The 26902-nt window shown below is 39.1% G+C and overlaps 1 protein-coding gene across 3 annotated transcripts in view; it reads right to left on the reverse strand.

The window, feature by feature from the left end:
* Positions 1–1002: 1002 nt before the first annotated feature.
* Positions 1003–26902, reverse strand: part of LOC122971973 (double C2-like domain-containing protein alpha) — a 32595-nt gene continuing 6695 nt past the window's right edge. Inside the window, exons 3-11 of one of the 3 annotated variants that reach the window (XM_044338742.1) lie at positions 26725–26804; positions 25158–25232; positions 24755–24864; positions 17744–17870; positions 14403–14462; positions 9711–9910; positions 5081–5162; positions 4654–4750; positions 1003–2690 (exon numbers count right to left, since the gene is read on the reverse strand). In XM_044338742.1, the coding sequence (XP_044194677.1) occupies positions 2554–2690; positions 4654–4750; positions 5081–5162; positions 9711–9910; positions 14403–14462; positions 17744–17870; positions 24755–24864; positions 25158–25232; positions 26725–26804 (968 nt within the window). In that variant the 3' untranslated portion in view covers positions 1003–2553. The remainder of the gene's footprint in view (positions 2691–4653; positions 4751–5080; positions 5163–9710; positions 9911–14402; positions 14463–17743; positions 17871–24754; positions 24865–25157; positions 25233–26724; positions 26805–26902) is intronic. The other 2 variants (XR_006399607.1, XM_044338743.1) reach the window with 2 other exon arrangements.

Genomic DNA, 26902 nt, shown 5'->3' on the forward strand with positions numbered 1-26902 from the left:
AGTAATAATTTTATACCTTTATTTAATCAGGTAAGTCCCACTGACATCAAGGGAGACCTTGTACATATGTACTGCTCATATAAACTTCCCTGTGTTAACATGTCGATGCTTTTTTGTGTTAATCATGTGGAAGCAAATCATAGTAATAATAATTTGATTCTTACAAGCAACTAAGTAGTTAAGCGTGAAATGTAATCACTGCTTAATGTTGACATTTAAATACCACTGACTTTATGGCACTGAGTAAACTTTCTGAATCCATATGGTGAATCACATAATTACAAGTGGAGCAAAAAATACATTTTCTGTTTTTTTTTTTTCTTATTACGGTTCACAAATTCACAGAGAAAATTCAAGCATCAAGAGTGTCCAACGACCTGTATTCAAATTCAAGTCAAATCAAAAACTCAGGTTTCTCTAGTTGGATTGGTGAATTTCAGATACCGAAATTCAATCAAGTCTGACTGAAGACCTCCGTCCAGTCAGGTGACGACCAGTCATGTGATCAAAATGTCCAATCAGTCTAGAAAGGTCAAGTTTGAATTTTTCATGTTGAACTTTGGTGAATGTGTGGTGGGTTTGTTGTGGGTCGACCGGATTTTTGACTGCACTTGAACTTTTAGATAAGAATTTGAATAATTAAATTTCAGCAACTTGAATATAGTTTTTTTTTCTTGTATTTTTGACACTTTCATTTTATTCTGACTTCTTGAGCCCTAAAAAAATACTTTACGCTACTATAAAATACCTTTGCACTACTCTATAGTGTTTTTGCACCATAACTTGCACATTACATTTATTTTGCACATATTTTAAACTTATTCTGTATAATGTATATGTATCTGTATATTCCTGTAAATATATTATAGTTTTCCTTTTTAATTTCCTCTTTAGTGCTACTTTTAAATACTTTGTTCTATTTTATTGCCAAATTTATTGTTTTATTCTATTCTAATTTAAAATATATGTACATACATGCATTTACAAATATGTAAATACGTTGTGCTCTGTGCCCCTCTGTGCTCTTTGGACACATTTATAGATCACTGTTGCTCATATTACTGTCAGAGAAGAGGCTGCAGTTGCAAATCCCAGCAGCTAGGTGGCAGTATTGGCTTTATTAGAAGGCCACTGGGCTGAGTGTAAACATCTTCAAAGAAGCTGCTTCAGGGAGGCTGCTTTTGGGATCTTGGAGCAAATACAACAAAAATTCAGGGATGCACACAATAAATCAATATGAATGTTTTATGAAAAAAAAAAATCATGCACACTTCCAAAAGACAAATAGTCAATGCAATTGAAACACAATATATATTTACATATGCACACCACTGGTATTTTTCAGCATGCCTCTTTTACCACATGGGACTGAGCACAGATAAAACCTGCACTTTGTTTAATGCAGTCCATAAATAAAGCAGCAGCTATGGAGAGTCAACAGACAACACTGCACTCTGTACACCATTCATATTTGTAATTCAGAAACAAAGTCGGATGGTTTCATTTACCGTTGTGTCAGAGTACGACCATGCACGGCCCTCCTGAAAACAACCTACTCCGAAACTTCTCACTGTTCTCATCCATACAAATTAAGGAGCAAAATCAGGTTAACAACAACGTGTCTTCAACAAGAAACTGGCACAGTGATATTTGAGCTGATACATCAAAACAACTGTGAACAGCATAAAAAAAATAAATAAAAAATATATCTTTAGTTAATCAGAGCATCACATCTCAGGGGAACTGGGAACAACACAATGATGAACACCTCATCCTGCAGCAGAGCGTGGCACATATTTGAATTTTAAGTTTGCTCCAACAACACCACACATGCAAATCACTGACACAAACCATTAACATGGAAGAACCAATTATCTTATTAGGTTGTGCTGTCTGCAGGCAATCCAGTGGCAATCAGATCAATAGATACAAAATGTCTGACGGTATTAAGACCACTTAGAAATCTTCGGAAGCATTAGGCAAAACATTATTGCAAGGGAGAGGTATGTGCCTGGTGAGACAGATGGTTGTAAGGGTGGATCTTTAATGTCAGCGGTTAATTAAAATAACAGGCCAAATTTAATAAAAGCAAGCAAACCTGACATGAGGGCCGACATGAGAGGTGAACTGCGGGATAATTCAACTTTCTCCCTCATTATATTTTCTTGCATGACTTCAATTTTTCTTGTTGATTGAGCTTTGACCAGTTTAGAGCAGTGCAGAGGAGCATTTAGATTGATATTAAATCTACAAAAGGGACATGGATCCCTATGAATATGATTATGAAAATTCTTACACTGTTAGCTTTGTGGTGGGGATGGTTTCCCCAGATTTGCATCAGGCCTATTTAGATCCAAGATTACAGTATTGATCTCTGAATGTGACCCCTTTGGGTATTGTTATGAATTATGAACTCATTTATGACACAAAGTAAGTAGGATATGAATCCTTCATAGTCATGCAGAAAATCCTCAGAGCATGCGATGAAGCGTCTCTCGTCCCGAGTCTTCAGGCCGTCTCTCACCAGTGTCAGTACAGTGGCAGAGGTGCAGTTCATTCCTGCAGCGTGGATCCTGGCAGCTCGTTGGTGAGCGTGTGCCAGCGCTCCACCTTCTTGCCTTTGTTCTTCAGACAGTCTATCCAGTGCTGCAGAGTTTCTCCCTGTGAGTGACACCCTAAGGATACACCTCCTAACCGGTGCAGACACAGAAAATATGAGAATATGACCTGAGCGGAATAAGCATGTTTAAAAAACAAAGGGTTAATGTAAAAAAAAGTTCATTGTGTTCCACAATTCATGGAGCAGTAATGAGGAGCAGGAACTCAGCCAGTTAAAAAATGTTTAAAAAGAACCACTTGAACACATAAAAAACGTATTATCTGAATGTTAAGTTGGCACTAGTCTGCAGGAATATTGTTTTTTTGTCTGGCGTTGGAAGTTTGTCTGTTGATGGAAAATAGCCAAAACATTAGAAACGTTGCATTTTTGGTCTGTAGAAAATCTTCTTGGCTGTCTTGTTTTCTGCTGTACTGTTTTGTTGAAGTTAATTGCATTTTTGTTGTTTTTTTGGCCTTATTGTTTTCTTATTACTTACAGACCAAAATACATTTCAATTTGAAAATAAATCGAGATCCATTGTGAGACCCAAAAAGCTGAAAATAATATTTTCCTAATTTCACAGCAGAGCAAAAATAAAATATGGTTTGTTTTTATTGCAAACTCAAAGAACTCATATTTTTGAAGTGTTAATGACCCTTATTAATTCTTAATTACTTTGCAAACTTTTTGCACCAAATTTAATTCAGAGTTTTCACTTGAATTTCTTTGACTGTAATTGTGTCTCCAAGCCATCAACACTCCACACACAGAGCCTCAGAAAAGTCCTGCGTATCCTCTGGCCTAAGACCATCTCCAATTAGTAACTACTAGATGGATTGGACACATCATGCGAAGAGAAGAGGATGACATCACAAGAATTCCCCGCCACTGAACACCAGAAGGAAGGCGTAAGAGAGGAAAACCCAAAGAAACCTGCCTTTGAACAGTGGAGAGAGAACTGAAAGCCCTGAAGGAGACCTGAGGTACCATCCAAAAGTTTGCCCTAAACGGACAGGAGTAGAGATCCTTTGTTGCTGCCTGACATGCCAGTAGGCATAAAGTGCAGTAAGTAATTAAGTAATTGTGTCTTATGATTACAAAAGTGCTCGTTTGACCATCAGATAGAGCTGAGCAGTGTTTAAAAGCTTGTCACAGTGTCTGTACGCTATCAGAAATCAATTTGAGAGATGGATGATAATCAGCATCTTTAAAATGTAAGAGCAATAAATGTGAAAGGGGATCATTATTGGATGTGATTTTTATACCCTCAGAAAGCTGAGTTCAAATTGGATTAGTTAAAGTTGAAAAAGTGGAAATTAAAAAGCAAAATAAACAGTAAAAAGTCAGGTTTCCCCTCTGGTCATAACTGACTGACTGATCATTGTCCATAATTACCATGAACATGGGCACTGTTGTTTATTCTGAGTCACTTGAGCACCAAACATGTGTTAATCCGCCATTGAAATAGTCCCCAACAAACGCACTACATACTCTTGTTCAAGTGATGTTTGCTAAAAACTTCAGTGTCCTGAAGTTTTAGAAAATAATTTTGCCTTTTTAAAAATGAAATCATACATTTTGTGTTCCATTTTTAAAGATTTACATCATTCAATAGAAACAAGCAGGCTTGCTGTTGAGCCTCAGACAGGCGGAGGAAGTTGGAAAGTAAAGTATAAATACAGAAAAACACCAGACTTAATCTTTAATTACTGTATTTTGAGAAACAGAAATTGAAAAGACTCCTTGGAAGTAGAAGTAGACAAAAAGTTATTCAAAAGAAGGAACAGGGGTAAATGTAATTACTTATTCCCACACTTGGAGTGAGTATAGTATAAATCTCATTTTCTAACCCTTTTGGCAGTAAACCTTGCAAATTACACACAGTGCTGCACTCGGAGGACAGCAGATAATAGAGAACATCTTAAAATATCTTTGGCAGCATCTGCCATAGCTACACTATTATTAGACTGCTAAAGTAGCCAGCCAGCTAATCAGTAATCCACCAATTCACAAGAGATCACCAACAGGAAATGATTAGCTGCCAGTGTACTCACCTATGAAGTCATTGGATTTTCCCAGGTCGTAGTCCCACACTGTGACCTCTAGCGTCTTGGTGGCTAACTCTGAGAAGGAGATTTCATAGAAGAACTCCTGGGTGAAAACAAACAGAGAAAAGGGAGCAGTGGGCAAGCGCTGAGGTCAAATGATCACATCAAATATACATGTTGCTCCTCTTCCATACATCTCTAAAACTCTCACTAATGAGGCAATAGATAAAAATATGCAAACTGTAATTGGCTGTCTCACTAAAAGGTTGCAGAAACTTGTATGCAGTGTTGTGTCTCTGAGGACTATATGAGTCTAAATGAGCTGTCTCTTTACATTCAACCATCGCAATTTAGCTCCTACAGACACACACACACACACACACACACACACACACACACACACATACACATGAATCGACTAATTGTTGTCTACCTCATTAAACTCTGGGTTCAGAGTCTTTTTTATGACCGCTGTTTTGTGCTTGGATTTCTTGTGAACGTCTGGCTTGAGGTACCTGAGACAGAGGAATGTGATACAATCACACAAGAGTCGGGCCATTATCATTCACAAGTCATAGCACTGCTGGAAGGAATAATAAGGGTAACTGCAAATACCAGTAATGGCTATCTAAGGGTCAAAGTGATTTCAGGCATGTAGAAAATCATAATGTTCACTCAAGAATTACTGAGAATTACAGATAGATTCAATGGCTTTCCTTGTCCTGTAAGTGTTTTACTTCTTTGTAATTGACATTTTCACTGTAGGTCATTTAGAGAAAGGTTTAAACTACTTTGACAAAGTTTCTGATACGCCAGGGCTAGACCCAAAAGCATGACTCACACTGTCAGTTTCCAAAACAAAGTCTTTACTAGGCAGATTCGGTACACAAGCGGGCAGTCAAAGAAGGCAACCAGACACAAAGGGCTAGGCAGAAGCAGAGTCAAAAAACAGATCCAGGGTCAAAAAACACTAGAAGGCTATAACAAGGAGAATAATGCTGGGACGCTTGCGAAAGAGGCTAAGATGAACTGGCACAGGGAGCGGGGATCACACAGACTACATACACAAGGAGAGTGAGGGTAATGAGACACAGGTGGATGAGATTAGGGGATGATGACGAAGACAAGAGCGGGAAACACACAAGGGCAGGAAATGGATCTGAAACGAGAAGAGAGTTAGATACCAAATTAAACAGGAAATGCAGAACTAAATGATGATGATGATGTTTTTTAAATGAAAGAAAAACAAAAACATAACCTAAAGACAGGATGAGACATGACATACTTAGGGTTAGCCCTAACCCCAACCGGAAGTTAGTTATGAAGCTAGCAGACCGCCTCGTTTGTTTAATCCATACAAAAACTGTGTACAGTGTAAAAATGACATGTTGAGGGATTATGTGCCAGACTTTACTCAGCTATTTCCAGTTTCCAGTTTTCATTATCCAAGAACAAATTTGAACATGTTAATTATTGAGGTTAGAGTCGGAGGTTATCTTTGGGAAAGACCAGGCTGTCTTTTTCCCCCTGTTTCCAGTCCTTATTCTAAGCTATGCTAACCGGCTGCTGGCTGTAGCTAAACAGACAGACATGAGATCGGTATTGATTTTCTCATACAAAAAGGGGCCCAAAAATTCCCAGAAGCCAGAGATAGCACAGGAGTAGGGTGTAGTTTTCAGATATGCCTACGGCTTGGTGAAACTAAAATTGGAACTGAAAGGGATACGATTCAAAATCGTGGAAAACATCCAGGAAGAAACACAGGAGGCTCTGGAAACAAAAGATGACAACAGGAAATGTTTCCAGGAATGGGAGAAGTGTAGTGCATCTCAAGGAGTGTACTTGGAAGGGGAGTAGAAAGGTACTACTGAAAAATTTATAATGAATTTGTAGGTCTCCCCTTCGTGTAACTCTCAGCAGGAAAGCGAAGGAGCGAATTTCCTCAAACTGTTGAACTATTCCTTTAAATGTTTGATGTTTTATTTGTTAAACTAGCCCTGTGTGAGTGTGAGGACTGATAAGTTATTCCCTCACCAACACAGCACAGATTGAAAAAGCTCAGCATCCCCTCCGCAAGCTGTCATTAAATTCTCAGGATATTTTTAAGCCAGCTGGAAGAAGCACAGCTAAATCTCTATTCACATTTGCTTTCCACCCACCACCCACAGCTTGGAGAGCGTATGTTCCCACACGCTCTTAGACACAACAAAGCATCTGGGAAAAATCTCCTGCCAAAGGGCAAAGATGTGATCACGCATCCAAAACGAAACAAAGTGCATGATGCATTACTGTGGATGTGTGAGAGACGTACAGTGGATGTAAAGAAGCAGGGAAAAAACCTGAGTTTGACGCGTGACAGGTAAGAGGAAAGCAGGTTGGAGTGTACTGAAGTGAGACAAGCATGGTGACATGCCTGTCTGTGTGTGTGTGTGTGTGCCATGTCCCCAATTGGGGAAAAGCTGATTTTTGGGTTAGTGGTTAAGATTAGGGTTATGGTTAGGGTTAGGATACGTCTCCAGGAAATGGATGTAAGTCTATGTATGGTCCCCAAAAGTGACCATGATCTGATATGTGGATATTTGTGTCTGTGTGTGTGTGTGTGTGTGTGTGTGTGTGTGTGTGTGTGTGTATGTGTGTGTGTGATGGAGGGTTTTTGTATGATTTACTCACTCCAGAAACAATCTCAAAGCAAGAACCAGCACTCAGGAGAACTCTGAGTGAAGAAGGGGAGGGATTTTAAAGCTCATTTGTCCAGTTTCTGTCAGAATGCATCATTCAACACAGGGACCTTCCTGCCCTCTCTAGCACAGACACAAACACACGCACAGTGATACACACAGTATTGCTTTTCTTTCATCAGTGAGTAATGAAACTCCAGAGGACCTCCATGACACTAACAATAGCACCCAACTCTGTTTTCCTTAGTCCTCTGTCTCCTCCGTGATACAGTACGCCCATAACGTTAGATCATGTCACTGCCTTTCAATCCATTTTGAAGGCTGTCAATACAGACACAGTTATCATTATCTTGATGAATGAGTAACATATTTCACAATGACTTCCACTTGTGTGAAAGCCACCCTCATCTATCACTATTACCTTATGCGGTGTTAACTCAAGCCATCTATCACTCATGAGTGGCGACGATAGGTGATTCATGGGGTCAATATGAGCTAACGGCCAGTTAAGACCACACACAGGTATTAAGGTGGAGAGGGAGACTGGTGCTTGGTAGGTCATGTGAAAATTGTTCTGAAATGAGGGCGGGGAAATGTCAATCCATTAGTCTTAGCTGGGTATTGTGTATTCATTATTTAAAATGTGTACAATTGTGTGCTAGTATTGATGTCATTTGCTATGATAATTAATTAAGAATAATTTGTTTTTCATTCAGGTAATGTCTATTTTATTTATAGGGGATGTGTCATGCACATTTCCAGGTCTATATTTATATTCTGGGGCTCACCTGGAACATCTTTACATGATTTACAGTTCAAATAACTCCTTATTTATCTTATACTGACTCTGTATGAAGCCCCTCAGTTCAGCCTCTGTCTGAAACAGGCTGTTTTAGCTCCTGTATCTTTAAGGCCTCCCTCCAGATGAGCCCACTCTGTTCTGATTGGTCAGCTCCTGGAAACTGCTCCTCCGCTGACTTCCGGCAGTTCAGGAGGCTACTAACAGTAGTAGTAGGATTATATCTTTTTGTTGTTCTTTACTCAAAGTGGAAACTTCTCAAATACATCCACACATGTTCGAGTCCAAATCTGATCCAAAATATGCGAGTGGACAACACAAACAAGACATGGAATAACCTTAGCAACAACCTTAGCAACAAGAGCTACAGAACGGACGGCCATTTGTGGGCATGCACGGACAATCTGACGTCATCACAAAGTGATACCAAGTTCAGACTTCAGAACACCAAGTTCGGAATTGCATACTTGCTAATTCGGACTTCGCAAGTTCGACTCAGGAGTACAGGAGGACACAGTACGATCATTCTGCAATTGGAAGAGCAGCGTACTTGCTGACAGCAGAAGCTGTACATGACTGTACTGTGACAAAATAATCTCAACTCAAAACCCCACTAACACTTTCTCTCTCACAGAAAAATGACCTCATTGACAGAGAGATGCAGTAAATTATGTTATTCGGTCTGTAATGTAGCTATAATAAAAATCCAAACTGTTATATAGCTTAATGAAATAAAACGAAATTTAATATAGACTGATGTGTTCGTTTTAATACATTTATATTTATTGAAATGTGGTGATATCTGTACATATAGAGCCCCACAGTCAGTAGTGTTGTTCTGTCCAGTAGAAATATGAAGCTTCACTTTACATTCAGACAAACTAATGTGGCAGCTGCAATTATTGGATTTCATCTGTGAGACCAACATTTATCTTCCAAAAGGAATTATGTCATATATCAAAATGCTATGGAGACATTAGAGCCAGGAATTATTTGATATTTTTTTACAATAGTCCATAGCTGTGTATATTACAAAGAGGGAAAGTACCAAAACTGGGGGGAAAATGTATCATATACAGTATATAAAATCATAATAAGTGGATTGCCTGCTAACACCTGCTGTGTACCAGTGGGCTGCTGCCAGAGAACAACTACTCTGCACTCACGGTTTCTCAAATGTCTATGAAAACCAGGCGATGCAGTGACAACGCCAACCTTCACCACAATGACTGTCATTCCTCTGCGTCATTTCGAGCTTTTCCAGCTTTTCCAAAACAAAAATAGAACACCCAGTTATAGCATCTCTGTACAGAGGCGCTGGTACTGCATGTACAGTGAGCTTCTGCATCAATTAATTTTGTACTGCAGAGACTCAGATTTACAGTGAGTATTTTACAGACAGTATCACTAGAAAGCAAATAGGTCAAATGCTTTTATCAGCTGTCAGTCAGTCAGTCAGTCAGTCAGGGACGTTTGCGGTATAATAACAGAAAATCACAAAAAGCATGTTATGCCCCCTTTTAATCAAATACACCACCACACAGAAATACCAAGGCTTTCAGTCAGTAGTTTGGTGTCATCCTTACGTTTTAACGTAGGGGTCGGAGTAGCCATTTACATCCATGGCTGCCAGGTGAGCGCATCTTTTGACGCCCACACACAGCCCACCACGAGCCCTCTCCTTGCTCTCGCCCTTCACATTACCATCACCAGCCGGGGGAAGGTACTGCAGGCAGAGCAGCAAACGGCCTCTCTCCTCTAGACTTCTCTGCTGCTCAGTCTCCCACTAAAGAAGAAGGAGAGAGAGATCAGAAATTAGGAAAAAGGTGTAGCTACTAGATTAGTAACTTAAGGTCCAGAGTTAAAGGATATAATAATAATATAATATAATAATATAATAGTATAATAATAGTAGTATAATAAAGGATATAATGAAAATGATGCATCAAAGAATCATGACCTTCTGATACAACAGGCAACAATAATATTCAAGTTGTTCTTTAAAGCTGCTGTAATCAATATTTTTATATTGCCAATAGATTACATAACTTTATGTAATGTAAATGGGTCACAACTAGTGATGAACTCACACAGAATTATCACCCAAATCTCTCCTCTCCTCAGCTTCACAGAGCTTTTAGCATCTTTCAGCTCTTTGTTTTGGTTTTCCGTGAGCCATTTTACTGTTTTTATTCACTCTCACCACTCTCATCATCTTGTTTTCAGTTGCAGCAGGAAGTTTTTTTCTGCCTAAAAGCTCTGACAACCCACTGTATGCCCAGCACCAAACTGCAGTCAGACAAAATTAGCGACTAGCTGGTGAACATAGCGGAGTATTTAGAAACCAATGAGCCAGATATTTCCCTCAGGAGTTGTATGCTAATGTTGTTCTGTCTGCTTGATGTGTAAATAAACCACTGTTTGCTAACATGGTTCCCATATCAATTTTAAACAGGGATTATTATAGCCTGTTGCGCTGCCTCTAAGTGGTCAAAAAATCAATAAATGCAGGTTTAATCCTGCATTGAAAATAGACCATTGCAATGCAGTATGGATTATAAAGTGAGCTAGTGTAACTTCAGTGTGGGATAACGCTAAATGCTAAAACACAGTGTTACAGTAGGGCTGCAACTAACGATTATTTCCATTATTGATTAATTTGTCAATTATTTTCTCATCTGGTCTATAAAATGTAAGACAATTGTGAAATGTCGATCACTGTTTCTCAAAGCCAAAGGTCATGTCCTTATCTCGATCAACAGTCCACAACCCAGAGATATTCAATTTACTGTCATAGAAGAATAAAGAAACCCTAAAATATTCTCATTTAGGAAGCTGAACCAGAGAATTTTCGTATTTTTTTCTTTAAAAATGATTCAAAATGATCAGTCGACTATCAAAATCAATCATCTAATTGTTGCAGCTCTATGTAAGAGTAGTAACAGAGTTCCGTATGGGCTTAAAACTGAGACTGCTCCTGGCCTTTATCTGTGTCTTTAAAGTCCAACCCAACTGATCCTGCAAGATTTGAGACCTGAATCCAACCTGAGGCTATATTTTTGCTTTATTAGATTATTTACTGATAGTAATTGTGTATCTAGTTGCAACACAGGACATGTTGGAGACATACGATTGGCACAGTGAAATTTCTTAATGTATTATATTGAATTATATATGAAAATTATATTGAAAAATATAATTTATATAAATATACAAAATAAAAATAAGTAATTATATTGAAAAAACCCAATCCAATCCCAAAGCTTTATGCAAGGAACAGCCCAAACCTGACCTGAAACCCAGTACCTTTTTGGGACATGTTGGTTTGATCAAGACAGTGAAATGATTCAGTCATGTCCATTATACATCAAAGTCTAAATATCAGCTAGCATTAGCCATCATAAGCTACTGGTCATACCAGACCAAATAAGGCTGTAGCAACCAACTCCTTGAGTTTATTGAATCAAGCAAAGGTGTCTTTTGTTGCTTATGAATTGAGCTTTTAAGCTGTAAAAGGAAGAATGTGTGATTTGTTTTTCCATAAAAAATGTACACTGTGTCCTTCACTGTGGTATAGTTAAACTCTCCTAAAGAGCTTAGTGACTTTCATCTAACATTTGAGCTCATCTGCCACAGCTCAGAGACAAACCCGACCATCCCTGCTGCATTGAAAACAAGTAATAAACAGGAGTGAAATCGGATCCGATGGCAAAGACCTGTCTTCGACAAACTGAGGCATCAGCCTTTAAGTCACATTAATGCCGCTGTGTCGCTCCTGGCTTGAGTATTTCCCAGAGACAACATCAAACTGTTATCAAAGCATTTGACAACAAGCAGATAAACAGAGTAGATTCAAAGTGACAGATGAAAGAAATAGAGGAGGCAGCAGCAGAGGGTGAAGAAGGGGAAGACGATGTTCTCACAGGACCGTGACTCACCCTCATGGCCAACAGCACCAATAGGCCTACATGTATGGTATTTATAGGAAAGACGCATGTTTGCTATTTTAGGGTTTTCATCACTGAAGGTACATATTTTTTTCAAGTTATCAGAAACTGGAAAACTCTCCGCTTTAGTACCTGTAATGTAATTCTCACGTAAAATGGATACCATCACTCCACAACTATATTCTTCAACAAATGTCTCTCCTCTCCTTTATATCTCTCCATCTCTCATTAAGTCTTATCTTCAGGCGAGGGGTGGACACAGGCAAGGCGATCAATACGCCACGCTCCCACCCTCTCCGTCCCTAATTGTCTCAACAGCTTGCCCCCCTTTCTTTTTTTCCTAATTCTCTCTTTCCTCTCTTTCCCCTCTCCCCCTGTCTCTGTTTTTGTTTGGGAATCGTCATTGCTGCCAACAGCCAGTTCACCATCTGCCATGAATGACTAAGAGTCTTTAAAACTTGCAATTAAATAGGATCATTTGCACCAGGTATCTGGTAATAAAACAGCTCAGACCTTCACAGATCGATAGAGAGCAACTCATTAGGAAGGTGGGAATAAAATAGGCATCAATTTGTAGCCAGCCACAGCTACAAACATACACGCTGACAGACGAATGGGAAACAGATACATTTGTGGGTGGGTTTGCAAGGTGAGAAAAGATGGAGAGCAAGCAAGATGACGCATTAAACAACCATGAATATGGTGAGAATCACAGAGACAGCTGTTTTACTCCAGTTATCTTAATGAAGCTACTACACCAGCTCTTTACTTTCACCTCAGTCATATATGTGATGAGAGGATTGGCTCTAAAATCACCTCTGTGTCTAAACATTGAGAAGCTGTAGCAGGTGTAAGGTTGGATTGTAAGTTAGAGGACCATACCAGTGTATTGCCTGCCTGCTGCAACTATCCGCTCCTTAAAATTATGTATATCTTACATTTTTTATTAAATTGCTCTCCAGTTTTGGATATTTGCACGTATTTGCTGGTACTTTCACATACCGGGTAACCACAGATTTACATTTATTTCAACATAATACAAAACCAAACTCAATTATACAGTTTAATTGATTTTAAATGTTCTGCACTGCATTGCCTCATTATGGAGCCCAGAAGGGGCCACAGAGAAAACAAACCAAAGTCATGCTCTTAATTTAAAAATTTGTGCTCTCGATTTATCTATTTTGCATGTTCCCTTCTTGTTTAGGGCACCAAACACATTCAGTCAGCCAGAGGTTTGAAGAAAGTGATGAATAAGACGTTTTCCCTGTAACTTCAGTTACTTCTTGATGTGCGATGAATGAAGAGTGGGTAAATCCACTCCCAGGCTCCATACCTCACAACACAACTGTGAGTATTTTTTGTAAACATTCAGCATTTCTTTGCAAAAACTTGAAGTCTAACTAAAAGTGTTGAATGCATTTCCTTCCTCATGAAACATTTGCAAAGACGATTTTTAAAAATGTTTTCAATCCTACATTGTTAACATTCATGTTTACTGGTCAGCAGATTTCTTCTTCTTCACTGCCTTTGTTGGTACATTTCTATACTGCATTTTATCACCACCAACAGAATAGCACAAAACCATCAGCAGGACTGTGTACAGCATCGCCAACATGCCCTTGTGTGTCCTCATGCAAACAAAACGAGAACATTTTGCTGCAGTGCAAATAGTGAAAAAAAATTCCACAGGATACCGTTAATGCAGGATTGATTATGACTCATGTTTCAGATGTCTGCTCATTGATTGTCCTATCATGGAAGTTGATGGATGCCACAGTAGCAAAAATACATTCAAATACCTACAACACAGCAGAATTTACAAAATGATATATATAATGATACTGCCCACATCTCAACCTGTAGGTCTTGGGAAAATCAGACGTAAAAGTAAACGAAAAGGAAGTGAAATTAGATTATCTTTTAAAATTAAAATGATTTTTATTATCATTTGCTTGATTATTTGATTAACTGTTTATGAATGTTTGTAAAATGTCAGAAAATAGTGCAAAATACTTTTGTTTTCTGGAGCCTAAGGTTCACCAAAATAGAGAAAATAAGCAGATCTTAATTCACATTTGAGAAGATGAAACCAGTGAATGTTTGGCATTTTTGACAAATGACTTAAATGAGTAATCAATTATCAAAACTGTTGTTGATTAAGTCTGCTAATTAATCAATTAATGTATTTGTTTTGACACAATTTACAGTAGATGTAAACCTGCTGCGATGATGATTCATAAATCACACACAAGTCCTTGAAGACAGTTGAAAGATGGACATAAAGAAGGAGGGTAATGACCAAACAGATAGAGGAGTCATGGTGGTCACCTCTCTCAGGTAGCAGGAGATTCCTCTCAGTGCTGTGCTCATTGCAGTCGGTGAAGGCAGCTGGAGGCAGAGAGGGCAGAAAGAAGAGAAAGAGACACATAATAAGGGAGGAGGTAACCGACAGAAAAGCTGTACAAGCAGGATAAAGGATGAGGAGAAAGGGATAGATGTACTGTGGAGCCGAGGGTGAAGCCACTTTGAAAATTACAGGCCTGACACAGCAACTGGTTCACAGGATGACAGAGGAGGTTTAGCGTTTGATCGCGGAGTGGCCACCGGCCCCTGGGGTCCAATCTAATACCAACAACAACCTTTCCAACTTATAAAGAACAAAAACCCAGCACGCACATGCCCCCGCTCTCCACCACTTTTATTTTTTAATCCATTTGTTTCTCATCTCTCTCTCGCTTGCTCTCTCTGTCTATTGACGCTCCACTGGACCCCCCTCGCTTTCTTTTGTCCCTTTATTCTTCCAATCTCTATGTACCCTTTTCCCATGTGTGACCTGGCTGACATTTAGCCTGCACAAAAAGCTATTTGTGGACTGTAAGAATGGAGATGATACTTTGTCGCCTGTTTACTTAATATTTATATTTCTGAGGCAAAAATCGTCTGAATTAGAACACAAAGCAAGTATTACTGGCTGATATTGGCTTAATTCAAACTACACTACCTGGTCAAATGTATGTGGACTCCCCTGTTCTTTCTTTCTAATAAAGGAAAACCTTAATGTTACAGCATACAATAATATTTTAGACAATAGTGGGCTCCCAACAGTTTGGAGAATACCTGTTCCTGTTTTAACATGACAATACCCACAAAGCAAGGTAAATAAAGAAATGTTTTTTGAGTTTGACCAGCCTGCACAGAGCCCTGAACCCCATCACACACCTGTTGGATGAATTTGAACACCGACTGCAAGCCAGGCCTTATCGGCTAACATCAGTGTCCAACCTCTTGTGGCTGAATGGGAACAAATGGCTGCAGCCAGGTGCCAAATTTTTTTGGAAAGGCTTGTCAGAAGAGTGGATGGTCTTGTAGCAACTTGTTAGTGCTCATTGTTTTGGAATAATTACAGATGGATGTAATGTTTGGGTGTCCACATATTTAATTGGGCTGTTCTTTTGGCCATGTAAAGTATCTGCAAAGGGATTTTTATATGAACTAGACCATGATTTTTCTAAATTCAGTGATATTGCTTTCTAATAAAGCACCCTTTATAAAAAGTTGTAACTACTAGCTCTATTAATGGGTGATACATAATTTACTAAAGCTTTATGAATCAGTGTAACAGCATCAACAGAAACGCATTTTGGGTTGCCAGGTTGTGGAAAATGAACATCCAGAAAAGGGCTGCAGAGGATCTGGACCAAAATCCATTTATTAAAAAACGTACTAAGCATTTATTGATGATTACCAATTAAATATAACAGCATTATCCCTAAATAGAAAGACATGGGATTTTTCATAACTGGCAACCCACGTTTTGTTTTAATTAATGGCTACTGTTGTTATTTCAACCTGATCGCCAGAACAAAACGTTGGCATTGAACGTTTCTGCAAACCACAGAAACATTGAATATATACGTTTTAACACGTGTGATATGTATCATATCAACATTTCTACAAACGTAGCATATTTACATTTCTACTCAGTGGATAATGATGTTTTATGGTGTGACAACACTATGGTTAAGGTCTGATTAGGTTTAGGCACAAAGACTACTTGGTTAGGGTTAGGGAAAGATCATGGTTTGGGTTAAAATAAAATAAAAAATAAAATAAAAATGGCCGATGTCTCACTCAAAACACCCGCTTTTGTCGGTTGAAACGGGAGCGGGCATTGGTTTCGAGGTGGTCTCAATGTACTCTGCTGATTTCCAACTACCTGCCAAGAAATTTCCTAACCATCCACCGACCCCTCCTCCTCCTAATAGGAAAGTCAGCTCATATAGATCGCATGTGAAATACGCCACTTTAGAAATGTTGAGATGATACGTTTTGTTGAAATTTTGATATGATACATATTGTTTAGATGTTAATATGCTACATATTGTAGAAATGTTGATATGCTACATATTACACGTGTTGAAACATAGATATTCAACGTTTCTGTGGTTTGCAGAAACGTACAATGCAAATGTTCTATTCGAGCGACAAGGCTGGTTATTTATATATTCTCTAATATCTATTTTAGTGTATTTATTAATCATTTATAACTAATACTTAATTACAACCTCATCAAGGGTCCTGCCTCAGAAAGTTCTACCAAATCTACATTTTTTGAAGCATTTTTTTGTATTTACTATTATTTATAATAGTTATATTTCCTTTGAAGTTTACTTTTCAACATCTACTGCTATCTGTAAGTTTATTGTTAAACTATAAAATGTGCTGCCTTAGAATATGTCTTTGTTACAATAAACATATGGTATCCTTGCTTTAAATGTTTATGATTATGTGTTTATGTAGCAGAAAAAACAGCCAGTTTATTCGCTGTTTACCCTAGAATATCTCTAATCTCAAATAACTGTGTATCTTGTGAATTTGCACTTGATTGCTCATCCTCAACGACCAGGTGTGTGTCTCAGTGAACTGAATTTGAATTGCAAGAACTGAATTTGAGTTGTGAGGACTGAATGTTGAATAATGTATAGAGAGTTGAATTTTCAGTGAGGATCAAAATACAGTTTCAGAGCAACTGAATAAAATGTCATGATATTACATTCAGTTTTAAGTTTATTGGAATTCAGTTCCAAACTAAATTCTATTTCAAAATATGCTATTCAGATAGTTATATGATTCAAATTCAGCTTTTTGATGCAATTATTCAAGTTGAGCAATTCAAATTCAAATATAAATGATTCAAATTCAGTCTCTAGTGACACATATTTTTGCCTATACATTTGTCCAGCAGCTTAAGGAAGCATTTTGTTCAACAATTTCTCTTTTTAAACAATGCTGCAGACACGGCGCAGACACTTTGGCCTTTTATATATTATGAGACCCAGGTGTTTGGTCATCAGAGCAGGGGATTGGTATGTCTACTAAATATTGACATTTTAACGCCTCCCTGTTGGTGCGTAAATAATTTCCTGCTTTTTCTCTTCACCTCATTCCAACACCCTTGCCACCCCCACATACACATACACAAACATCTTTTCCTGCTTTAAAAGATGAAGCTGTGAGTCACAGAGGAAGCAATAATAAATTGAACATTACTGTGCCATCCATTCGTTTATCTCTCTCATACACATTTTCCTTTCTTCTGCCTTTTACTCTTTCTTTCTTATCCTTCCTCATATTTTTTCTACCCTCCCCTTCCTCTGTTTTCTCCTCACAGGTGGTGGATGCTCCAGACAGATGTTGAAGTGTTTGGTCTGGTCAGGCTTCACACGGCGCAGGGCCACCCGCGACTCCCCAATGAACTCATTATGTGTCAGCTTGTCTTCGTCGCACACGGACACCCTGGGGGGGGCAGAAGAAGGGGAGTACATTTAATTTGTACCACACTTTTCATTCATAGTGAAACAGCTAAATTGTTAATAAGATAGAACACATAACATTATGGGCCCTATCTTACGCCCGGCGCAGAGCTAAGCGCAGCGCAAGTCTCTTTGCTATTTTAAGTCCGACGCAGTTGTCATTTTCCTGTCCAGCGCCCACGTTATTAAAATAGCAATGACACTTGCGCCCATCAGTGCGCCCATGGGCGTGTTGGTCTAAAAGTAAGGTGTGGTCAGGCGCATTGTTGGCGCATTGCTATCTTGAGGCAGCAGAGAGCGATTGCGCTATTGACCAACAAAAACCTGGTCTAAAGTCAATGGCGCAATGTTTCACTGTTATTTTTAGGGCACATTATCAAGATAGTAATATGCACCTATACAGGCGGGTGCACAACATACACTCTGCTTGTTACACACACAGGACGCGCAGCAGCGCACAAACATGCAAAAGGTAACAAATAAAAGGATTAAAATGTGAAAGATTATTATTGTGCATATTAACATATTTTAAAAAATACATGTCACAATGCTTAGTCATAATATGTATCAGAATTAACTAATCGCAGTAACAATGGATTAAATTGTTTAATTATTTGACCAAATCGTGGCAATACACGTAGGTACTTAAACAAGCGGACAACAACGGATCGAACACAGATCGACTTTCCTGCAGCGTCAATACATGATGACATGAGGAAATAAATGAGGTGAAAACAATGATTAAACTAAAGAAGGAAATAAATTTGGACAGCTTCTAGCTGCTGCCAGCAGCCGGATCAGAATCTTAGAGAGCTGATCAAGTCCTGATAACTGTGTTGATAATTCTTTACATGATTAAAATTAATGATTTAATTTGTGAACAATATTTAACAAATATTCTTTAACATTTTTGAGAGTACAGTAATCAGGTTTCCATACTTTCAGCAATTTAAATCCCGCTGATTTGACCTGACACTCCATGACTGAACAAAACTATTTTAAAGAAACCAAAGCTGTAATTTAAAAAAATAAACCTTTTCAAAAACCAAACGAAGATAAATTTGCAACAAATTAATGAACAGGATCTTAAACTGGTGGTCTGTGGCTGTGGGGCCAGTGTGCTCATTATGGATCGTGCGCTTTCCCTTTGCGCACGAGCAGATCCGTTGCCTCTGCAGAGAAGCGCTCTCTCTTACTATTTGGCAAATATGCCGTCATAATAGCAATCTGCCAAGGTGCAAGCGCACCTGGCTCTTAAAGGGAATGGGAGATGACACTGTGATTGGTTTATTGCATGTTATGCCGAAAACACACCCATGATTAATTAGGAGAACATGGACAACCCCTTTGAACCATGCGTCTGGCGCATCGACCATTTTTCTGGCGTTAAAATAGTAAAAGTGGATTTGGACACACCCTAAATGCAATTGCTCCGTGCGCTTCAGACCGTGTGCTTTAGATCGTTAAAATAGGGCCCTAAGAGTTAAAAAGCCTCCCTCAATACAAATGTTTTTTAAAAGAGACTAGGTCTGTGCTGCCCTCAGGTAGTTAGGAAGGCTCTTCCACAAGCGTGGACGATCCCCCATGATGGTGAGCTTGGTAATGGGGGCCCAGAGGAGCAGGCTGCTGCAGGCAGGCTGGAGGTTTGTGGTATGACCGGTTACTGTAAGTAGGGAGGCACGTGTCCATTGATGGATTTGTATGTGAGTAGCAGGACTTTGTAGTTAATCTTGAAGGAGACAGGGAGCCAATGCAATGAAAAAAGAATTGATATCATATGGTTGTGTTTTCGCATACTCATCAGGATTCTGGCAGCGATGCTCTGAATGTACTGGATCTTGTAGATGCTCCTGGGATCCCTGTGAAGAGCGCATTGCAGTAGTCCGGGTCTTGAGGAGACAAAGGTATGGTAAGTTTCAGGTGTGGAGTGCCAATAAGGAGAGTTTGTAGTGTCCTTGGTCAACACAGTATTTGTGTACTATAGCTAACCCTAATAATGTGTTTGTGCTACATAATAAAGTATGTGTGTACTACAGCAGAACAAGTGATGATTCATGTGAAATATAATGAGTAAACACCAGGTGTTTTGGCCAACGTTGTAGGAGTAGTGGGTAAAAGTGCCAGAAAAGGCGTTTGATGTCTGGGGAAAAACAACCAAGGGTAGATAACATGTTGCAAGTGTGAGCTTTATGAAGAAAAAACAGCAAGAAGAGGATGACATGTTTACCAGCATGGACACTATGTGGGTGTGAGGTGAAATAGAGGTAATGTAACTTGTAACAATGATTCATTAAAAACCAGTGTATGTGATAGTTAATCATTGATGTGTTATTAGAGATCAACACATGTAACTGTTAATCAATAAAGGCCTTTAGCCTTCTTTTATTTTGACTGTAGAAACTGATTCAGAAATAATAGTGGAAGAAAAAGGCAATACTGGGTTATTGCCATATGCCTATCCAATGAAGTCATTATTGGTAAATTGTCAAATTCATTGTAAAACGGGAAATAACTTTGGAAAGACCCTTGAATTTGGAAAATGGGAGGAACCCTGGAGAATAGCTCCACACTGGGAGGTACTCTCCAGGGTGTATAAGATCATGGTTTCTCATTCAGTTTTGGGTGTCTGCTTCATGAACCAGCCTCAAGTTTACTTATTTCTTTGTAAATACACAGTAAATCAAATGTTGCATCAAACTCTGCGTGACTAAGTGTTTTTCTTCAGTTCTGAAGCATTTTCTGCAATTTTTAAATTGTTTGACCATTTTTTAGACAGAATAATGTTGTGAAGGATCTGAAGATTTATTGGGCCATCTGAAGAATTTTTGCTCGATGACAAGCTTCAGTTTTGCTACTGTTTAACTGGAAGAAATTTGTGCTCATCCAGTCCTCTATCTCCTCAAGACAGGTGCTGAGATGTGACGTGGCTGCAGGAGGGCTTGGGGCAGTTTTGATGTACAGCTGAGTGTCATCGGCATAGCAATGAAAAGACACCCCATGCCTGCTGATGACCAGTCCAAGGGGGAGCATGTAGAGGGTAAACAGGATGGGGCCGAGAACCGATCCTTGCAGAACACCACAGGTGACAGAGAATGATCTAGACCTGCATCCTCCCAGTGAGACATACTCAGTCCTATGGGAAAAGTAGGACTGAAAACACTTAAGTGCAGAGTCTGACAGTCTAATGGTGTTGAAGCTCTCTAAGAGGGTAATGTGATCCACAGTGTCATATGTAACACTCAGGTCAAGGAGAATCAGGAGAGAAGGGGACCCTGCATCAGCTGCCATCAGCAGGTCATTCACAACCCTGAGCAGAGATGTTTCAGTGCTCTGTGCTGAATGAAAACCTGACTGAAATGTGGCTGTGCCTGACACCCGTATAATGGGGTAGAGATAGCGAGCTCCCAGACGGAGTGTTGAGGACAGGAGGAAGCAGAGAGGAAGAGCTGGGCATCATGTTGTTGACCTTGGCTCTGAAAAAGTCAATGAAGCTGTTACATCACTCTTTTGGAGTCTCAGTTGGGGAGGATGATTGAAGCTTCAGGAGATGATTTATGATGAAAAGACATGCTTTGGCTTGCCAGGATTGTTATTAATTAGGTTGGAATAGAACTGTGACGAGCATCTTTAAGGGACTTTGAGTAAGTCCTTTGATGTTCACGGAAGGCCAGTTTATGGACAGCAAGCCCAGAGCGTCTAAATCCTTCCAGGACACATCCAGCTGTTTTTATTTTCTGCAGGTCATGAGTAAACCAGGGAGCAGAGCGTGAAAAATTGGCCTCATGCATCTTGAGAGATAGAAAAAGAAAAAGATGGGGAGAGAGAGGGGAACACATGAATAAAAATAAAAGAAACTGATTAATGAGGCAGAGAAAGAAGACATACAATTTAGACAGAGGAAGTGTGCTTTGTGAGGGAGTGAGGGTGGAGTTAGTCAAACAGCAGTGCATATTATGACTCATCTAATTATTCCTAATGTTGTGGTAACATTATAATGAGGGAAGGAAATTGTTGACATAAACCTGACCTGAATTAAAGAGCACACAGACAGAAAATCACCGACGTATAAATCTAGCATCTGTATACGCGCATTGTACAAGTAATTACCATTTTCCTTCCCGTGGGAATTTAGATACTGTGAAAGTGCATAATGTAAGGTTAAGTCAATCCATAATTATGGACCTATCAAACTTTTATACCTGCCATAACGTCACATGAAATGCATAAGTGGGTGGGAGTGGGAGAGAGGAGGGAAGCTGGGTATGTGAAATCAAAAGCCACCGAGCGAGGGATGGAGTGACGTGGGTGAGAAGGAGAGATAAAAACAGAAAAATTTATTTAAATCTGTGTGTGCGTGTGTGCATGTGCATGTGTGTGTGTGTGTGTGTGTATCTGTGTGTGTACGTGTGTATCTGTGTGTGTGTGTGTGAATCAGAATGCTACAGGCTAACTGAAAGCCAGCATGAGTGCCTTTTTCTTTGCTTTATGTAAATGTGATTGAAAGACATGCAAGTGACAAGAAGAAAATTAAGGAAGCAATATTTGAAGAAAATGTGCTGCCTCTTGGTTTTATTTGACTCCAAACTAAATTCATAAACCAGAGGAATGAAACGTCGCGGTCACCTGCTGCCTTCAGTTTCCAGTAATAAAACGCAGTATTGAAGAAATGTGGAAGGTGGAATGGGCCAGTTGCCTGGGGACACCAGATATGTGTTGACATCCCCAGAGGTAATTTCTAGTCTAGTAGCTTATTAGCCAAAAGGAGACCTGAACCCTTCAGAATCGAATAGCAGCCCGAGGAGGATGGAAATGCTGGGGCACAAAAAGAGGAGAGCAGAGGAGAATATACAGAGAGAGAAGAAGTCAGTCGGTGCAGAGAGGCAATAGATGGTGTGATATATAGTATTAGTAAAAGACGGCTGTGATCAAAAGGGCTTGAAGATGGAGTGGTGAGTCAGAGTACGATAGGTCAAAGAGTCAAGTGTGGAGTAGAATTGTTGTGTGAGAAGAATGTAAGTTACATATATACACATTTTACTGTTACCATGACAGCTCATATTTCCTGCTCCTCCAAAAAGATATTATAATGTCCACACAGCTGAAGAGACTTAAATAAATAATATACATAAATAAATACCATAATTACATCTTTTGTATTGGCTCTTATGGAAGTCCCTTACCGCCAAGAATAAAAAAAGAGATGAAGCGTTAAAATTCAAAACGTTCAAAATTATGGGATACTAAGAACAAAAATATGAGATGCAAAGTCAAAATTATGCTTTCAAAATTCCAATGATAATTAGAGCTATAACTAAATGATTATTTTGATTATTGATTAATCCGCCCATTATTTTCTTGGTTAATTGACTTATCGTTTTGTTTCTGGGAGCTTAAACAGACATCTTCAGATATCCTGTTTTGTCTGATTAACAGTCAAAAATCCAAAGATATTCAGTTTACTATCATGTATGATACTGAGAAGCTTCAAATTCTCACATTTGAGAAGCTGCAACCACTGAATATTTGGTATATTTGCTTAAAAAGTGACTAAAATGATTATTTGATTATAGATTGATAGTTGCCACTATTTTTCACTTTTTTTCTCTCGTTGCGTAAATGGGCTTCCATAGACTCTGGGCCTTATTGTGCAAAAGCTAACCAGCCAATAGCCAACAAGCATTGTGAAATAAATAAAAATAAATGTAAAAAAGAACATTAATTAAAAGTTTGTAAACTGTGAAGGCAATAAAAATACACTGTTATGAATTATTTTCCCTGAAATTTACTTCTAAAGTTGGTCATTTTTGTGTCCTTGTGTTTATAACCCTCGGAGAACAAGCCTGAGTTTGCTGCCTGCTGCTGCGGGATTTAAACATGTAGGTGTAGCTGCAGTCTTTCAAGTTAAGTAAAAAATAAGAGTTCTGCCCTTTTTTTTTCAACATGTGGCTTATCGTGGTTGAATGAAGCTGCTGTCGGTGGGGAAATCAGAAACTCTCCTTTCTCTGTGATGGATTTCTTTCTGTATTACTGTTGAAATTCAGTTGAGTTCAGTTAAATTCTTTGTGACAAACACCAAATCACGACTGTTGAGATATTTTCTACTGTTTATCCTTGTAGATACACTGAGGGGAGCCTAGCATTTGACCATTACTTGTCTTTTCTTTACCATTACTTGTTAAAATGTATGTAAATTCTGTTCCTGATTAAAATATCTTTGATGACACATCAGTTCACTGCAGTAAACGATGTCAACATGTTTACATGTTTCCATAGGTTAAACTTCCTGTCTTCTGATCTGCTGAGGTAACACAGTGCCATAGGCCGATGTTAGGTCAGTTTCTCTAATTTCCCCTGAGAGATCAACCGTCGATCCTATTTAAATCCCACTCCCACGTGGGCAGTGGCAAAGTTTTAGTCACAGACAGAGACAATTCACGGCTTTTGTCACCTCTGGAGGGGGTCAATGAAATTAAAACACCCCACGGTGCTTAGTCTGACCTCAATCTGTCACTGCAAGTTGGAAAGAGAGGCAGGGATACAGACGGTAAGAAAGACAAAGAGAAGGAGATGGTTCAGAATGCGCGAGGGGAGATCTTCTCTGAGCCTAGTGGACAGGAGAGATGTTGGGACGAAAGTGAGGTGACAGCGGAGGATCAAAGGATCAGTGAAGATAGAGGGAGAGAGGAAACACATTGAAACAGAGACAGGATAAAGACCTATGAAGAGAGAGCAAAAGATTGTGATTGAGATACGCGATAAGCAATCCTTTGTAAGCAAGAGTCAGCTTCCTGATGGGTGAAAGAGAATAGAGAGGCAGGAAGGGAAGAGGACAGAAATAGCAAGAAAGCTTTTACAGCAAACACTTACCGGAGTGTTTTGCGGTACATGTCTTCCTCAGTGATTCCACAGTAGGTGAGTGTCTCATTCCACACAGGGTTCAGAGTGTTGCGAACAGTCTTGGTTTTCAGTTTATTGGCCTGTACATCACACCAGAGACGAGAGGGAAAACAATAATGCTAAGCTTTTGCTCAGAGCTGCAAACAACCTCAGCAGGAAAACAATTCTTACTGGCTACAAGGTCAGTTTGTTTTGTTGCAGATTTTCTGGTCTACACTTGAATTTTCATAATGTAACTTTACATTATACCAAGAGTAAACTGTGCATTCAAATAATGTCCTGGGTAAGAGGTTACTGGGAGTCTTTTTCAATTGATGCAGGGACTAAATGATGTTCTGATGTTTAAAATGATGTTCTGATAATAAAATCACACCTTGCAGGCTCCTGGCAGCAGGTGCAGCTTGACATAGGGATCAGCCAAACCGTTGAAATCCATCGGTTTCAGACCCTTATAGAGACAGAGAGGGAAGATATAAGGGAGGAATGTGCAATGAGTGGTGGAGGACGTTGTGCAACACCAATAATGAATTGTTAAACAACTACCAGACTGAGAGGTGAAGGGTTCATTTACAAATTGAGAGGAGGATGGGAGTTTTAATTTGACACATAGTTCCAGTTCACCAGAGTACTGAAGCCTATTAGCCTGTTTTAAAATAATGTAAAAATTAAGGATGAAAATCTTCTGCAACACGCTAATGGGACGATGGAATAAATTTACCGAGAATCTGTTCATTTTCATATCAGTAATTTCTGTCTCTTAAATCAGTCAAACATAAAAGCTGATCAGCTGTATTTCTGCTTTCTGAATTGTAGAGTTACAGATTGAATATCTAGAGAGAAGTACCTTCAGATGGGAGTCACTGAATAATTTTCATGTAAAGTCTGCCAGCCATTACTAACAGTTGCCCAACATGAATGATAAATACTTCATTTTGATATTGTTAGCCTGATTCTTGATGTGCAAGTCCCTTTGAACCATGACAACAGAAAGTTTTTATTCTGAATTAAAGTGATTGCTCCCATTACTAAGCCTTTCATTTGCAATAATGGTCTAAATTAACAAGACTAAGAGACTACAGCCATGCTAGCGGCTCTGTGAGGATGTGCGAGTATTTAGACCAAAAAGCAGCCCTGCATTAAAACAACACAATGGGCTGCATTGGTGGGGGTGTGCTGAGACATGAAATGCAATAAAAAGTCCAGTTTGAGTAACAGATCTGTGAATTTATAAGGCTCATCGGGTGCCATAACACTGCATAGAGGTTTATATAATACTCAGAGACAAGATTTTACAACTCTGATGAATTATGATGGCGGCAATAATTAAATTTTTGTTGCTAAGATCATAACATAAAAAGTAGACATACTGCGTTCACATTACAAAGTAATCTACTAGAAATGTGTGTTTACAAGCGTCGGCACCCAGCTGTATCACTGGACTGGCCTCATTCAGATGAATGAGGGGATTTTGTTTCCTGAATGCAGCCTTAGCCATAATGTCTCCCATGTTCACTGTCTTAGGTCGGCTTGTTAGCATCCTAACATTTGCCACTAAACACTAAACAGAATGTACAGATGATGCTGTATTGGTACAAAGTATTGGAGTCAAATTTTGACCTGCTGGTGGTGCTAGAGCAAAAGTCAGGGGATCACCAAATTAAATAGGTGTCATCCTCTGGGGACCATGAATGGCTGAACCAAATTTCATGGCAATCCATCCAATTGTTTCTGAGATATTTAAAGTGGTGGACCGACTGATCGATCAGCTGACACTGCCATCCTTATAGAACCCAGCCGCTAGCATGGCTAAAAATAAAAAAAACAGGCATTGTTTTTGAACAGCTTTTTTGTGTCACTGATTGAAACACAAACATATGACTGACATATAGGTAAATGAAAACTTGTTTCTACTTGTGGAGTTTTCAGAGGACAGCATTTACCTTTGCTCTCAGGACTGTGCAGTGTAAGGAGCTGGTGGCTTTCTCGTACAGTAGGTCAAACTCTAATGTCCCCAAGGAGGCTGGAAGCAGTTAATAAAAAGTAAAACACAAAACGTGTGTGCCAGTTACTTTGCTAATTGCTTTTGTTCTGATGACTTTATTACCTGGAGTAAAGCTG

Source organism: Thunnus albacares, chromosome 20, assembly GCF_914725855.1.
Source record: "Thunnus albacares chromosome 20, fThuAlb1.1, whole genome shotgun sequence".
Classification (NCBI taxonomy): domain Eukaryota; kingdom Metazoa; phylum Chordata; class Actinopteri; order Scombriformes; family Scombridae; genus Thunnus; species Thunnus albacares.